The sequence below is a fragment of the Pocillopora damicornis genome, chromosome 14, assembly GCF_964200805.1.
Source record: "Pocillopora damicornis chromosome 14, jaPocDami1.2, whole genome shotgun sequence".
Taxonomy (NCBI): domain Eukaryota; kingdom Metazoa; phylum Cnidaria; class Anthozoa; order Scleractinia; family Pocilloporidae; genus Pocillopora; species Pocillopora damicornis.
Window position 1 is genome coordinate 18,748,945 of NC_142683.1, and position 17,374 is coordinate 18,766,318.

Sequence of the window (17,374 nt, forward strand, 5' to 3'; positions counted from 1 at the left end):
TCAGAGAAATAACCTTGGCCAAGGCTAACCTATCAGACTGGAAAATGTTATTCTTTTTCCGGTGACCATAAAATATTTATTATGTCTGATTCAAAACAAGTTATTTTCCATATCTCTGACCTTTGCTGTTTACATCTGCCAAAATGGGGAAAAAAACCTCATGAAATAGTACTTTCTCGAAATCTCTGTTCGCGTATTTCTTTTCTATTACATTCAAATGAAAAAGCTTAACAACGTATTTCCGATGGTCAATTGTGTAGAATACTCTTACAATCGGACGAAAGAATATTAGTATGCTTTTTCTTGCCCTTACGTCATCTAAGCTTTATTGTCACACAATAGAAATAATGACTTTTAAAAATATCCCGTTACGGACTTGCACACTTCATAGGGTGCCTAGTCATGCCCTACTGAACATGTTTGTCAGCTCATCAAAATGTTTTTGGTTTTGTCACCAATATCAAAAACATTGGATGTAATTAGGTAGAATTGGGCGTCTGAATAGGGCACAATTTAAGTAATTAAACTGTCCAGAACTTAGACAGAGTAATATTGCATTTATGAACTTAACTCTTGCGCGGTTTTATCCTCAAGGAAATTTGTCTTTGGATATTTGGGTGGAGTGGGGGCGAATATGTTATTACAAGCGCACGCCGTGTATTTTTCTCACGCCCACTTATAAGGGCCGATGTCCCGGATATGAGATTCAGTCTGAAGACTATTTACAGCTGAATTGCTCTCTATTAGCTCTACTCAAGTTCGGACCTGGAAGTTACCTCGCTGAAAAGCTCATCAAAAAGGTGAAGTCGCTGGTATGCGTGTCATTTCCGAATCGCTGTAACGCCACATTGCTTTACTGCAATTTCCTGGCAGACTTTTCTTAGGGATTTTGAGCGAATTCCTTCTTAGCGTTTTGTCAACAGCGATAGTTGACACCCTCGATTTTCATGCCTGCACACTGTGATATGTTTGCTATAGTTTTCAACGTATTTGCTTTGCAAGTTTGTACACTTTTGAGCGAGCCATTGTCGTCGAATTGCGATGTTTATGCTGCTTTTATTTGTGGGAATGATCTGAGTCGGCTGGTTTCGAGTCGCAGCCATCCTTTTGAATTTTTAATCACTGCAAAACGGAACTTAAGCCTATATGCAAAGCACAGAAGCGTTTATATTTGTAAAGACACCTTTTTAGTGAGTATCGATGTATTTGTTGTATAGGAAATTTCCCGTATGAATTCTTAATTCGCTAATTCACGGCTTATAGACTCGCATTTGCGGTTCGTTTAATGTTATGGCGTCTAACTTCATGCAAAGTTTTGCAAATCGGTAATTATTATATTCTCCGTTGCCATAGTGTCTGTGGTTACGCTTTCTCTTTCTCCGTTGGTGGGTTTAAATTTCTCGAATTTACCTCTTTGTCGAATTCCAGTGAACCTTGAATTATCTTCATTGACCTTGTAACAAACCCTAAAATGATGCATTCGAAATTTGGAGAACATAGCTTTCCAAAATCGTAATTAATTCTTGGATTTTAAAGTAAGAGTTGATTTCTAAATATGCCATCGTTTTTTCCGCATTTTAAGTGACGAATGGGTGAACATTTTGCCGATTTTGTACCCTCTTTGGCGTTTTTACATGGTAGTACATCCTACTAATTAAAGCAATGCTGAAATTTTGTAATTATTGTAGGTGTAAATACATATTTTATGGTCCACAAGCTTGATGAAAACGAGGATTATGTTTTAACGCCAGCTGGGAATTAAAAAGTTAATTATTATCCTTATTAAAATGCATGTTCTTGTACTGATCACCTTTACAAGTTTTTGTCAATTGATTTAGAAGATTAACAGAAGTGGCTAGAACACTGTTTTGGCATTCTTGAGACATTTGATCACTGCTTTTTGTATAATTTTGTATAAGTCATCTAGAAAATTACAGAGTTTTCTCCTCTGTATGAAATTGTCATCATTGTAGCCCAGTAAGAAAAAGCTCACAGCAACAGGTTTAGGACTGAAGAGGGCACATGAATTAGGGTTGACATTTCCCTCAATCTCTTCTGTTGCCAAGTTTCTGTAATATATTCTATTTAAATATAGATTCTGAAATTTTTGTGATTCACATCTTGTGTCATCAAATTTAACTTAGCCATTCTTACTTTCTGAAAAGTTATCATTACCTATTTGCACAGGAAATTTTAAAAATTTCTAGGAAAGCTGAGCACAGTTGACATCATCTTTAAGGGTATTCCTCTGTCTTTTATAGAGACAAAGGAAAATATTTTGAAAATTTTAAATGCAATGGATTATAGTGAGAGAAGGAAAGAAAAGACTTGAGTGTGATTTTAGTTGGAGTGATGCTTCCTATTGAATTAAATATTTATAATTCATTTTATTTTTGATGTACAGAAACTTCACAGTTAAAACTGTAAAATGCCAGTCGCAGAAAATGGACAAAGGACCTTTCCTGGAGTAGGATCCAAACCAGGATTGGAAATATGGAGAATCGAGGTTAGTTCTTTCTTTACACCCTAATTTTGTTTTTTTTTTCTCCATATGGTTCTCTGTACATTTCCTAGGGTATTGATTAGGAGACTTCTTTAGCAGAAGATCATTTCCTTTATTCCCATGTTGTTAATGTTTTAACATTAGATGTTGATTTAGCAGTTGTTGTGTAAGGAGAAATTATTCAGAGATCCTTGCAGCTAAGAACAATACTGAAACGAGTAGTTTAAAATAGGACCTGAAAAAAATTGAGGCACATACAGGATTTGAACCCATGACCTCTGTGATACTGGTGCAGGATTCATATATCTAAAAAAATTACCATTTGAGAAATTATATCTATCTATATAAATTATATCATTCAAGAAATTATTCATTAGACACATCTTTTGAGTTTTAAGAGTTAAACACTTGTGGTTCAGGCTGGTTAGAAATTTGTGACTTGTTACAGGACTTGTTACAGGGTGATGTTGATAATAATGTTTCTGGTGACGGACACAATGTTGGTGATGATAACGATGAGATTGACAATAGCCATAACAAAATTATTTATTAATAGGGACAAGGATGGTATATATTCCTTTCCTGCAAAGGAATATTTATTTATAAATTATTTAATGTCTTTACTTGATTTCTTCTTAGTTTAATACTGCATTTTTTTTAAATGTTCATGTTGCAGTTTTTTAAGCCTGTTAAAGTTTCTCCCAAGGACTATGGAAAATTTTACAAGGGTGATTCATACATCATACTTCAGGTATCTCAACAAACATTATAGTGATTTTCTTGATAACTCTTTAACTCCTAGAAGTGATTAACATCCAACTTCTCCTTACAATATCCACATATTATCTAGCAAACAGGTAATGAGAAATCCTCAAACATATCAAGTAGAAGTTAAAGTCTTGATCTAACACCAAATTCCTATAACTAATTTAAAAGGAAATATATATAGTAGCTGGAGGGGAGAATTGACTATCAGATCTTGGGAGTTAAAGGGTTAAGGATTCAGACTAGGCTGCTATCGATGGCAAGTGAATAACGTAGGTACATTTGTAAAGAACCTGTGGTGCTGCATTGGTGGGAGAGTATAACAGGGTAATTTGGTACTATAAACTGAGTTGATAATGTAAATTGGCCCATGGTAGAGAGTTCCAAAGCTGACTTTTCGAGTGTTAGCCCTTCATCGGAGCGAGTGGGGTTGAAATGTCAGCATAGAAACTCTTTACGAAGGCCAATTTGCGTTATCAACTCAGTTAATAAAACCAAATTACCCTCCTATTAATGACTGGTTGCTTTCATCAGCACCTGAAAGGATCACTCTTGGGCTAAAAATTAACAAAAAGTGTCTGTCTGTCTGTTGAATACATACCATTCATGGAGAGTTAATTAGCCATGCAGGCTAGTTTTGAATAATTATTAGAAAAATGCATTTATTGTTTCTGTCGTGATAAAATATTTTTGTATACAGATTGTTATTTAAATTTATATTTCAGACAATAACTGTTGGTAAGACTGCCAATATTTACTTTTGGTTGGGACCAGAGACTACTCAGGTGAGCTATAAAAAAATTTCTTCATCCACGATGATAGGATTGCTTTGAACTTGAAAGGAAATATTTTCTGTGTGCTGATAAGCTAAGAATAATTGAAGCACATTTTCATTGTGTAGGGATTATACTTTTTGATTGAGATATGGCAGCACTGTTGTTTGAAGCTAATTCCTGTGATTGAATAGCTTATTTGCTCCTTTTTCTCCGACAGAATATTTGAAAAATTGAATTAAAAATTCCCAATGTTCAGTGATTACGAGATAGAATTGATAAAAAAGCCGTATGGTTACTTTAGATGACAAAATTGGAATAAGGGAGTTAATTTCTTCTCCTTTTTCATTTGACCAACATACCATATCCTCTAGAGGGTTCAATCCTTGATTCCAGCTTCCTGCCCCTACAAATTTATTTTCAAAGTGATTGCTTAGACAGTGTACACTTTGTGCTTGTAATTAGACAGAAGTAGAACAGGACGGTGCATACATAACAGGGCGTGAAATTAACTTTTTTCTCTGATAGCCACTTGGCTCCTAAATTCTTCAAAGTGGTAGCCAATTAAAAAAAAGTTGGTCGCCATTTTCAAAGACAAAAAAAATCTTTCTTTACGCTGTCAGCGTTCTAGATAGACCCTCCAAAATTAAGATAGGGAAAAGATCTTTAACGTGCTACAAAGTGGACACTAGGATGGATGATATACAATGTTCAGGCTCATCTAAATCCAAGATGACGTCTAGTTATTGATCGAGATGCATGTGCAACATTTTGGAAACAAACTTAACGAGGAAGTTTGCTGCGGATTTATCTTTGCAAATCTTTTTAATTCACTATATCTCTTGGTAAGGTTATGATGAAACGTTCTAGTCGCCAATTTGGCGACTAACTTTCAGGATTTGGTCGTCAAAGTGAAAAATTTAGTCGCATTGGCGCCTGTATTAGGCACAATTTCATGCCCTGCATAATACTTATAATACATGTGTCATTTATGTTTACTATTATGAAGACCATTGAGTTCATACAGTAAGTCATCTGCTGTTTTTACATCATTATTTACTAGATAATTTGTTAATGTTATTAAAATGTTTCTTTCTTAAGGATGAGCAAGGAGCTGCTGCCAGCCTGTCTGTGACACTTGATACAGAATTAGGTGATTTCCCTGTGCAGCATCGAGTGGTAAGCATTTGATTTGACTGCTTGCCTTTTTGAGGGGGGCATTGGGACCTATTAGAAACTGCAAAACCACGGAAAAAATCATCCAAAACCAAGAAACCAAAAAAAATTCAGACAAAACCGAAAAGCACTTGCAAAACTGTCAAAACCAATACATTTTCACATCCCAGTTATTAAAACCCTGATCGATCCAATACAGCAGTGACAAGTGGAGCAAACAGAGTCAACTACACTAATTTCATTACAGGATTTATGAATGCCATGGACTTGGCATTTGTATCTTCTAGTATCTGCTTAAATTAACAGCTGCTCTCTCGAGGACCTCGAGCATGGTCTCTATGGACTCAGCAGTGGTAATGGAGCCTTCTTAAATTACGGAAATTCGCACAAAAGTCCTCAATAGGATTGCAATTTTGCAGTTGCAAAAAGCTATAGCTCTGGAAAGTTTAATCGAAAATCCCTAATCTAACAATTCCATTCGCAAACTAAGACCTGAAAGTTTGGAGACTCTACTGGAATGTTGAATCAATCAGTCAAATGTGGCCTGTAACTTGGTCTCCAATTTCGAAGTGGCATTAATAAAGAAGCTCTGGCAATTTTTCGTGCTTAGCCATACCTTACGTGTAGCCGTACCCTCCCCTCCCCCCCCAACTAGGGGAGGGGAGGGGAGGGTACGGCTACACGTAGGCTACCTAGAAATCCTTGCAACATTTCAGTTGGTTTGTCATGCATTCCTCTCGATAAAATTTGCGTTTAGCAGCTATTCGAGATCAGTGGAGGTGTGTAATTGCCACTCAGATGGAAGACAAATTGGAACCCAAATAGGTCAAATAGGAATAACGGAAAACCGCATTGGATATCAAAGCCAAAAACCCATTAGTATTTCTGGCGAAAAGCGAAAACCAAGTGTTAAAAAACAGAAAATCTGCAAACCACAGTGAACACCAAAACCAAAAAACCAAAGTTTTTTGGCACAAAAACCGAAAAACCAATCTAAAAAATAGCCAAAACCACAAAACTGAAAATCCCAATGCCCCCCTTCTTTTTGCTTTGTTTTTTTAAGAATGAAATGTAAATAATCTTTTTATCCCTTTCGCTAAGGTTGGAGGTCATGAAGATTCAAAGTTCAAAGGGCTTTTTAAAGATGGGATAAAGTATGACTTCTTTTGAGTTTTAACCCTAACATCAGTATGCACATTCACCACACTGTTCTCTATACATTTCTTAAGGTGGTGACTTGGAGAATTTGTTTAACAATCAAGAACTTTAGTTAGTGATCATTTCCTTGATTCTCAAGACTGATTTGTGTGATTCCGGGGTGATGTTGTAAATAGAAATGACTCTCCTTGCTTCTTTCTCTTTACAGGTTTTTGGATGGAGGCCATGCTTCTGGGTTCAAAGAAGGAAAGAAAAAGTTTACAAAAGCATTAATGCAAGTGAAAGGGAAACGTAAAATTTATGCTTCTCAGGTGAGTGGCTTTCTGTGTATATTTAACCCTTAACTTCCCAGATCCGAGTATAATTCTCTCTCTTGCTGCTCCACATATTCTTGCAAATTAGTTTATTTGTATTGTTTCATTGGTTAGGTACCAGCTACCATTGATTCGCTGAACATTGGGGATTGCTTTGTTTTTGACTGTGGAAGAAAAATTTATGTGTGGTGTGGAAAAGAAAGCAACAAAAAAGAGAGCTTTAATGTAAGTTTGTTATCAAGTTTCTCTGAAGTGTCAGAGTAATACAATTTCTGACTAGAAAAATTGTCTGTTTTTATATCAGGCTGTAAAGTATGCGCGTGAACTACGTGATGAAGAACGTGCAGGTCTTGCTGATGTTATTATTGTTGGTGAGTACCTCTTATCATTTTGTATGTTAAATATATGGTGGTAATAATGATGATGTTATTTTTATTGGTACTGATATTTAAGACTTGTTGAGCATGAGTGTTCTTTACTGCAGTGTCAAGGCAATGGAATGGATTGCCTCTTAGCTTTTGAAAATCTCCATCATTACCTATTTTTTAAAGACTTACCTTTTTAAAGAAGCTTTTTACTTTTAACATTTATTTTTGATATATGAATTGAATCTTTTTTTGTTTTGTTATGTGTAATTTATCTTGGTATTTTTAGATTCTGGTTTTAACCTTAGCTTAATGATTGTAAAGGACAATAGAAGATTTTTTGAATAGGTTTATATATCTAACTAAAATCATTATTTAATTTTGGTAACTCTAACCTCATGTAGTTCTATGTTGTGATACAAGCATACAACTGAAGTGCAGATAACTTTTGATTTTTGAATGATTGCATTTCTCACAGTCACACCAGAGGAGGAAGAAGAGTTCTTCTTTGAATTAACTGGAAAAAAAGTAATTGTTCCTATCACAAAAGAAGCTGAAAGTGATGAGGCACATGATGCATCCCTCTCACTTAATTTGTACAGGTAAAATGTTGAATATTGTTGAGAGGTAATGTTATGCAAAGGTGATGGGTACATTGTGTTTGTATTGAATTTCAGGATCAAAGAGGATGAAACTGGCAATATCACAATGAAGGAGACCGGAAGTAAACCATTGAAGCCTGATGATCTTGACACAGATGTAAGTCTCCATGGTAACTGGGTTAATTCTTATCAGGATTTTCATAAATTACATTTGATATGAAAGTAGAGGCTGGTGTAAGGTAATAGTACAATATGCTTTAAAACTGCTGATATCTGAACGAAGAATGGCTTGGGGTATCATAACTGAGCAGGAGAATTGTAGGAAAAGTCAAAGAATTCTATGGTTTCTGTTTCCCATTCCATCCTTCTTGGATGCATGCATGATGTGTTAATTGATTTCTAGGTTTACTGAGGGTTATGGGATTGATATCAGTATCTGAGTAACTGTGCACCTGCCCCTCTCCTAACCCAACATTAACCCTAACTTGTTATCAGTTGACTGTGGTTGGGTCAGGAGAGGGGTAGGTGGGCAGTTACGCAGATACTTAAATTGATCTAGATTGTCTGACCACCCCACTGAGAAGTCAAAGTCATCTATTGAGCTCTTTGTCCAGATCACTGTGCCTGTCCATGTATTTTGTCTTCTCCAGGCTGTAGTCAACTGAAACAATTATTTTTTTGTGGCGTTTCAGGATTGCTTCATCTTGGAAACTGGCCAAGGTGTCTACGTATGGGTTGGGAAAAAATCAAGCAGAAATGAAAAAGATAAAGCTCTCAAGGATGCCCAGGTAAGTAACAGTTTTAAGCCTTTAACTCCCAACATGTGATTGATAATTCTGCCCTCTTTCCCTGTAAATTAGTTACGATGATTTGGTATGAGATCAGTTTAACAAAGACCTCAAAGATGTATGTGTAATTGCACATTTTAATGGATGAAATTTACCTCCAATTGGAAACTGTTTCCTTTCCACAGCTTCATGCAACACACTGATAAAATTCCATCTCCTTTCTTTTGCCAGGGTTTTCTATCTGCTAGGAACTTAAATCCAAACACATCCATAAAAATTATTGGTGAGGATCTAGAGCCATCTGAGTTTAAACAGTATTTTTCTTCATGGGAACCTGTTGTACCTTTTGGAAAGACACAGACCTTTCAAGCTGGTAAAGGAGTTGTGTCTAAAGGTATGCAAGTCCAATTACTAACTTAAAGTAAAGGTGTTCTGTTGAACCATCCTTAAGTTTTTATATAATTCACCATCTTCTGCTGATGTAGCCTGTTGCTCAGAGGGAGTTTCAGCTTTTATTTTGACTCTAGCTAAATGATAAGGAAAAGGTTACAGTTCGTTTATCAAGGCACAATTCCACTTCATTATGATGAATGAATTAAGTTCTATTTTTTTTTCGTCTCATTTTAAGACAAGGTACCAAAGTGGTCAGCACACTGAGTTCCAGGTGGAGAGATCTAGGTTCAAGTGCTGACCCAGTCATTGTATTGTGTTCTTGAATAAGAAATTTTCCTCTCAAAGTACTTCCCTCCATCCATGTGAAATGTGAAAAGTGAAGTGGTACATGTGAAGTGTTATGTGTGAAGTGTTATGTGTGAAGTGTTATGTGTGAGGTGTTATGTGTGAAGTGTTATGTGTGAAGTGCTAAATGTGAAGTATGGAATTTAAAGTGAAATATGAATGTGTGCTGGTAATCCATTAGTGGGGATGTTACCTTTCATAGACTAGTATGCCAGTTGGTAGGAGTAGCATAAAACAGCAACTGGGATAAACTCCACAATGACATTCATTATTGTATTCTATTGTACCTCTCAGTTGTACCTCTAATATCTTTTGTTTTAGGGTAGAATCAGTTAAGGCTGTTTTAATAAACTTTTTTAGAAAGGTTGTGGCCATTTATCGTGATGAATATGCCAGTTATAATGATTATATGTCTCGCAGTGTTGTCGCTTCTGATGTAGATAGTGACATTTTGTTTGTATACTATTAGTCTTATCCACGCACCAAGGTAAATTGGTCATAATCATTGGTTTTTTGGTTTCACAAGTTGACACCCAACAGGTCCACTTGGAATCCACAATGGAAGTGACTACATTGTGAGACAATCGCTAATAATTCATTGCTGGTGTTTTAGAAATACGCGTTTTTTACCACTCTCGCGTTTTCAGAACAACTTGACCAGAGACCAAAGTTTGAAGTGAGATCCATGCATGACAGGAGGGCATCCGTGACCAGCACTCTTCCTGATGATGGAACAGGCACAGTACAGGTTTGGCGAATTAAAGGCTTTGAGCTTGAAGAGGTACCACCAAAATCACATGGTGTGTTCTACTCTGGGGACTGTTATGTTATTCTGTATACATACTTAAAGAACAACCGGGAAAAGCACATCATCTACTTTTGGCTGGTGAGTGTAATATCACTTTTGATTATTTTGCGCGTCGCAAGGGGTGTTTGGTTTCGGGTGAGGTTAGAAATGGATGGGAGAGAAAGAGACCAACTGCAAGCAGCTGATGTCACGCGCGAAGCAAAAGTCACGTGCGCAGCAAATGTCACGCGCGCAGCAAATGTCACGTGTGCAGCAAGTGTCACGTGCGCCGAGTGGAGCGCCAAATAAGGCATTTCTGCTTCCCTGAAAAAAAAAGACATTTAAGAAACAGGGGTTATAATTTAGTTTTGGGAATAGCTTCGAGGCTAGGTATGTATGTGCTCTTTATGAGGATGCCACATTTTAATAATCAGCACTAATACCTAACATCCGTACTGTCGGTGGATAGGGCTCAAGAAACAAATTTATTAGAAAAAGTTTTGTTATTCTTCAACCAGGGAAACGACAGTACAGCTGATGAACAAGGAGCTGCTGCAGCCGGTGCTATAGCCCTTGATAACAAGTTTTCAGGGGAACCATACCAGGTTAGTACCTTTTCGTTGGCATAGATTTTCTCGCTCACTTCTGTGCTAGGAGTATTATCATTTCACTTAAGATCAATGTTCAAGTGAAAACTCGATAGTGTGGTGCCTCTTCTGTTTTCTGATAACAACATCAAGGCTCGAGTTGTGAAGACTTGGGGTTCGATTCGTCGTGGGCTACGATTTTCTTTTTTTTATTCAAGCATTTGACAACGCTATCCATATCTTTCTCTAATATCATACGAAGTTGCAGTGACAGTCCTAACAGACAAAGTGCGCGTCGCCTTTGTGAGCGCGCATGTTTTTAAACGGTGTTATATCGCGTTGGTGTTTGAGTGTGTTATGTCTGGAATTCTAATGTGCTACTGAATGCATCCTTAACCGTTTCATGGTTGTAAGCCCTCATAATTTTTCTTGCCTACTATTATCTCAGGTTCGGTTGTGTGAAGGAAAGGAACCATTGCATTTCTTTATGATTTTCAAGCACCGACTCATTATCTACCAAGTGAGTATTTTAGGTTAAAAAAAGGAAAATTTGTATCAGGGAGGTCTAACATAGTTGTTCACTGTGTCAACGGAGAGGAAGTTGGTTATGGCACCTTCGCATCACTCCCGGGTGTGATCAAAAGGAACTCCTCGTCAAAGCAATTTTTAATTGAGTGTCGAAAGTTATCCGGGATTGTATTGTTTTTCGCTCTGTTGCAAAACTAAAACCCATCATGACTTGGTCGTCCGCGTTTTCGCGCGCTTTAGGCAGCTTGTTTGTTTTTACTTTTGAGTTCTCATTGGCTCTTAAAGGTATTTTCCTTACTTCTAATCGGCCATTGTGATTACTTTAACAATTTTCTTTCTTCTCGTCACATTTCCGTGTAGGACTGCATTGATATTGCAAGGAGAAATTCCTTTTTGCCTTTTTTGTGAGAGTGAAAGGGTTAACGCCAAATTCTCAAAGCTTAAATTTTAAGAAGTTTATGGCAGGTGGTGCAGAGAATTGATGTTTAGATTTTGGGGGTGAAACGCTCAAGAAATGAACACCCGACTATTTGTCTGCTTGTAGGGTGGCCATGCTAGTGGGTTCAAAAACGTTGAAAGCTCCGGAAATGCCTCAGATACTCGCCTCCTTCAGGTTCGCGTCACTGGAAACAATTCTAGGATTGTCGAGGTAAGTTTTGGTGAGAGTCAGATTCTTAAGACCAACAAAGTGGTCAGATTTCGGGCATGCGTAATGGGATCAAATTTGAGCAGCCGCGCGCCAGTTTCCCGCCAAAAATCTCAAAGCAAAATGATTATTTGTTTTTATGCCACGCAAAATTACCTTTGTCTCAAATGAGACTACAAAAATGTTTACTCGGTGATAGGCAATAATAAAGCAAGAAGGAGCAAAGATGGATTGAAATTAACTTTATTGTGTGATACCTGAGAAGGAACAGGATGGCTAAAGGGTTGAGGAGATGAAAACTGATTGAAACGAAGATGTCTGATCTTTATTCAGGTTCTCCCGGTGGCTCAATCTCTGAACAGCAGTGATGTGTTCGTGCTTCACAACCCTCATCACTGCTTCATCTGGGTGGGCAAAGGCAGCATCGGTGATGAACGGGAGTGTGCCCGAGAGGTGGTGCGGCTCATTTGGAAGTCAGACGATGCTGATCTAGTTATGGAGGGCAAGGAACGTGACAACTTCTGGAACCTGCTGGGAGGAAAAGCTGATTATGGCTCAGCCAAGCAAAGCTGGGTAGGTATCCAGGCACTCTTTTTGTTTAGTCTACCATACGGAAAGCGAATGGTTGAACTGATATCCATAAACTGTTTTGCAAAGGCACAAGAAAGATGAACCACGCAAAACGTCTCAGAATTGACCCTTTGAACTCTAAAAGTGACTAGCATCTGATGTTTCCATACAATATCACCCGCGAATCAAAGATTGATTTCACGAGAATAAAGGAAATGGTCACCAACAGAAGCAACTCTCGATTGTTTAACAAATTCTCCTTGTCAGCATTTCAGGAAATTTATGGTGAATAGTATGGAGAATATGCTTACTGATGTTAAGGTTAATTTTCGGTATAATTTAAAGTCTTTTTAGTTTTAATGAGACGTTCATTTTATCAAATTCCACAAGTTTCTGCCACTTAAATCGCAAAAATTTAGTGACTTGTGGTGAGCAGACTTTTCAAAATCTCCAAATCATCGCGTGACTAAGATATCATTGGTCTCCATCACAGCCATTCTGTAGAATGTCATGCAAAACCACCAAAATAATCGTTACGTGACATCCAAAAGAACAGCTGCGAAGGAGACTAGAACTTCATGCAGTGAGATACTTGTTAAACCTTTACGAGGGATCGTAACTGTATCTTTTTATCGTCCCTGAAATATTTTAGGCCGAGGAAGAGAGCAGCGGTTACCCACCCCGATTGTTCCATTGTTCAAACGCCAGTGGCAGGTTCATGGTCGAAGAAATTTTTGATTTCGGCCAGGAGGATTTAGAGGAAGATGATGTCATGATCCTCGATGCCTGGTCGCAGCTGTTTATATGGGTTGGAGCCACTGCACGCCGAGAAGAAAAACAAGATGCTATCAGGACTGCTCTGGTAATCTTACTTAGCTTAGTCGAGTTTCTTCATATTGAAACTCACTTCCATCCTGAATATTGTAAGTTATGTTCAACTTTTAATGCTTCCATCCTTCTCTTTCTACCTTATTTTGAGGATTTTGTCCAGAAACCCACAAGTAGAGCGCTTTCTTATGATTTCGGAAAACCAGAACCAAAGTTAACACACCGGTCAAGCCAAACTAATAACGAGAAATCGCGCGAGTTTTCCAGACCAAATACAAGGGTATGCAATGCAAATCCAAATGAACTCCCAGAATAGACTTGACACAGTGAAAATTGCTCTTTTTGTACTACGAATTATATCAAATGTGTGCGACAAAATTTACGGTCGACAGAGTTAGCCCACTTTCTCGACTGTTTTCTAAAGTGAAAGTTGTGTCATGCATGGGCTGTGCCTTGTCATAAGGTACGGAGGAAGTGGAAGATGTGTTGGGAGTCGTTTAAGTGCAACACTCCTAGCTCTAGCTATTTAAGTGTTTTTCAAGCTTTGCGTGTTTTGTATCTCGATAGACGCACGCTGTTAACTATAACATCTTTGAAACAGTAATTTAAACTTTCGATCAGTAAAAGTTCCGTTAGCTACAGGCTGATTGGTTGATAGAGGAGCACAAACTTTCTAGACCAATCGCAGAGAGAAGAAAAGTACACGTCATTAGCGTGCACTATGAGAATGTGAAGCACGCAGGCGCAGTTGAATTTTATTCCCCGAATTTATAAGTAAAGTTGTAACGAAAGTTCTTGGTAATAATTTCAGGAATACGTTAAGACAGATCCTCGTCAGCGCGTCCCAAACATGACGATGTCAGTGATTAAACAAGGGGCTGAGCCGGTGGGGTTCAAATCTTACTTCGTGGCCTGGGAACCGCAGATGTGGAACAAGAAAATGAGTTACGAAGAACAGATGAAACAAGTCAAACAAGAAAATGAGAAAGTGGATAATAACGCGTGGCATTTGGTAAGCACTGTTAAAAGTGGCGAGGATCGTCACGCAAGCCTCAGAGAAAATGGTTGCGTGACCACTTGATCTGTTGGTTGTCATGCAAACTTTTTAGAGAAGAGCTGCGTTACCAACTGTTATGTAGGTCGTCACGCAAAGTCCTTGAAGATAGTTTTATCACATGGGCATAGTTGCAGACTTCCAAGCCGCCAGGAACAGTAGCAGACTCTTCATCGGAAAGTTAAACCTTTTTGTTAGCAAGTGTTGATATCCACTTCTTTTGCAGACCGAGTGGGACGAGAAACTCAAGCCGAAATTTTTCCCCTTGGAAGTTTTACAAAAGAAAGGAGAGGACCTTCCTGAAGAAGTAGACCCTACTAAGAAAGAGGTATGTTCAACGTCCAAATTCTCCTTGTCAAAATCTGAAAAATAGATAGTGAAGCCTGTTGTGCAGGCTCAAATGGTTATGGAATTTGAATGTTGGTCAGGAAAGGCCATTATGGATTATTTCTCGGAGACAAAGGAAAAAGAAATGATTTTATACAACATTATTTCTTCAAATTGAAGTATCTCTTCTGAGTATAACTAATAACTGTTTGCAAAATATAGATGATGGAGACACCTTTTGAACTGCGTGCATTGGAATGAGTGGGAAAGTTCTTAACAGCTTCATGTAGTCTTCTTGATATTTCTTTTGATTTTTTCGTTGTAGCTCTCGAGATCTGTAGAGTGATTCTCCATTCTATCCGCTACATATTTCGTTGAAAACTAGTCAAGAGAATTGGTTGCTTACGAAGTTCTCACCTTTCAGCTGTTTCGTTTTGCTTTTCCCGTCACTTTTTAGCTGGACAATGTACCGGAATTGTAAGGAGGATTAACATGTTAGTCATCGCAGCGAGTGGAATGGTCAATATTTACTGCCTTCAATTATAGCGGAGCTTGCAGAGCGTAGCCCCGTAGTTATACAAAATAGTAGTAACCCATCAAGCCGAAAAAATTTGGATGTACGACCGTACGACCGACCGTACAAGGTGCTACTTTTAGCATGCGCGGCCAACTGTACCGCGGGCACTATCTTATAATCAGTCCTCTATACGGACACGGAGAAGTTGCGAATGAAAACCATTAATATTACGCACTTTATCCGTAGTTGGGGCTTTAGTTTTGTTGAAGAGACGTGCGGGAAAAAAAATGCGAGCTCCGCTTTTAGGCTAGCGTGAAGCTCTATATTTATTATTATTTGTTTTTAGCTTCATCTGGAGGATGCCAAATTTGAAGAAATTTTCAAAATGTCTAAGAAAGAATGGGAAGGTGTACCACAATGGAAGAAGAACCAAGTCAAGAAAACCAATGATCTCTTCTAAAAGAACAAAAGTATCGACCGCTAATTTAACTCAATTCATATTAACATTTTCACACACTAATGCAATTTGTAGAGGTAATAATATAATTTCGAGTGCAATTTGGAGGAAATAGGCACAGGTAAATTTTTCAAAGGCAACAAAATTGCACGAGCCCAAAGGGCAAGTGCAATGTGTAGTCCTTGAAAAATTTACAAGTGCTTATTACACCACATTGCAAGAGAAATCATGTGATTACTTGTTAATAATGTACATGGAAAACATCACAGAAAGTTAAGAGAGACGAAATTTTGAAAACGTGCGCGCGCTATTCGTAATTTGCACTCGTATTACATGAGGATGCACTCGTTTTTAACCAATCAGAAGCGCGTAATTTTTTCATGTACATTATTAGTATGAGAATGGGCGCAACGTTTTAAATCCCGTGGTTTTTACAAGTGTTCATCATAATTTTTGGCGAATTAACTATTTTTAGGAATTTAGTATACTAACGCAAATATCGTAAGAAAAAACAGGTCTAACCAGCAGACTGGTCAAACGAGAAACTGGATAAACTGGTTTGACCTGATGGCTGCTAACGTATGTGTTAAGTGGTCTAAAAACCTACAGGGAAACCATACAACTAATGCCGTTTATAAACTTAGGTAGAATTATTTCGGGAAATAGACGTTTTTCTTAAATGTGGAATAAATGCTTTGAATAATCAACAAGAACATATTTCTTAGGCTATTTATCTAAATTTATAGACTTACTGAAGTAGTGGCATTTTGCTCTGTATTGCAATTCTAATTTTAATATGTTGGTATTGCTGTGCGCGTGCAAGGACTTCAATACAACGTTTTATGAAAAGTTGGTGTGTCTTTAGGTAGGTGTAGAGTTGTCACGCAATCCCCCTTTGTGCTGTAGCGTGTTTATCCCCGCAGCCCAAAGGGGTAAGTTTTGTAACCTCGTTCACAGTCTCCCCTCTCCTCTCCTACTGAGATCAGGGTGAAGAGATATCCTAGAAAAGATGTTGCAAGCTTTGGTTGCTTTCGGTATTCGTGCTTTGTTCGTAATCGGTGTGAGTTGGAAAATCCGAGAACTTTCGAACTTTTCTTAACAAAGCTGCAGCACCATTGAACGACGACCTAATCGAATTTTGCTATTTTGACAAGTAGCTTTTAGTATATTTATAATAATGTATTACTCAATAATGTATTTCACTGCTTAGGGAATCATCCAAATTTTAAAGCACGTAACGTTCATAGTCAACTGTAAGTTGCCGATACCAGCTGTGTTTCTCTGAAATAAAATATTCTGCCAAGAAAGGGCGTATCTCATCATCACTTGTATTCTTATCAAGAGCTGACGTTTTAAGCCCAGCGGTTTTGTCTTGACTAGCTAGATACGTCAAGCCTTTGGGTATAGTCAACAGTTGAATCAATTAGTTGATTCTGACTAGCTCTCTGCATGCACCCACAAGCCTTCCCATCATCCTCCGCTTTTAAAAAAATAAATGGCACTAATACTAAATATTCTCAGCCAAATTCTTGCCAATAAAGTGAGCTTATTTGCAATATTTTCTTCTTTTTTTGCGCTTGCTTATAGTTTCACTAAAAGCGATCTTGACTCGAGTATTGGGGTTGCGTTGAATGTGGAAAACGAAGATCGGAAATCTCCGACATGAAAAATATTCGTCGGGAAACGTAGGAACGTGTCCTTTTAAAGCTCCAGGAACCATGACCACTACATTTGAATAACTAAGCTATTGATTACTTACACCAAGAGCTGTCCCTTCTTTTCGCCGAATCCGTCGCGCAGGTTAAAAAAAAATCAAATAATATTATTATCGTGCCGCACAGAAATCTGAGAGTGAGGCACACGAAAGTTATGAACTACGACTAGACCAGAG

The 17,374-nt window shown here is 37.8% G+C and overlaps 1 protein-coding gene across 2 annotated transcripts; it reads left to right on the forward strand.

The window, feature by feature from the left end:
- The first annotated feature begins 539 nt into the window (after positions 1-539).
- Positions 540-16,790, forward strand: LOC113679730 (advillin). 2 transcript variants are annotated; one of them, XM_027196695.2, is made up of 22 exons: positions 540-800; positions 2,405-2,506; positions 3,180-3,254; positions 3,994-4,053; positions 5,143-5,220; positions 6,319-6,371; positions 6,584-6,686; positions 6,804-6,914; positions 6,994-7,060; positions 7,533-7,656; positions 7,732-7,813; positions 8,349-8,444; positions 8,676-8,838; positions 9,830-10,068; positions 10,488-10,574; positions 11,005-11,076; positions 11,629-11,733; positions 12,064-12,303; positions 12,953-13,162; positions 13,940-14,140; positions 14,409-14,510; positions 15,373-16,790. In XM_027196695.2, exons 2-22 carry the CDS (start codon positions 2,429-2,431, stop codon positions 15,484-15,486), a joined length of 2,460 nt encoding a protein of 819 aa, XP_027052496.2. In that variant the 5' UTR covers positions 540-800; positions 2,405-2,428; the 3' UTR covers positions 15,487-16,790. The 2 variants fall into 2 exon arrangements, with proteins under 2 accessions (XP_027052496.2, XP_089050884.1); XM_089194758.1 differs by having other exon boundaries at positions 756-1,190.
- The last annotated feature ends 584 nt before the right edge of the window (positions 16,791-17,374 follow it).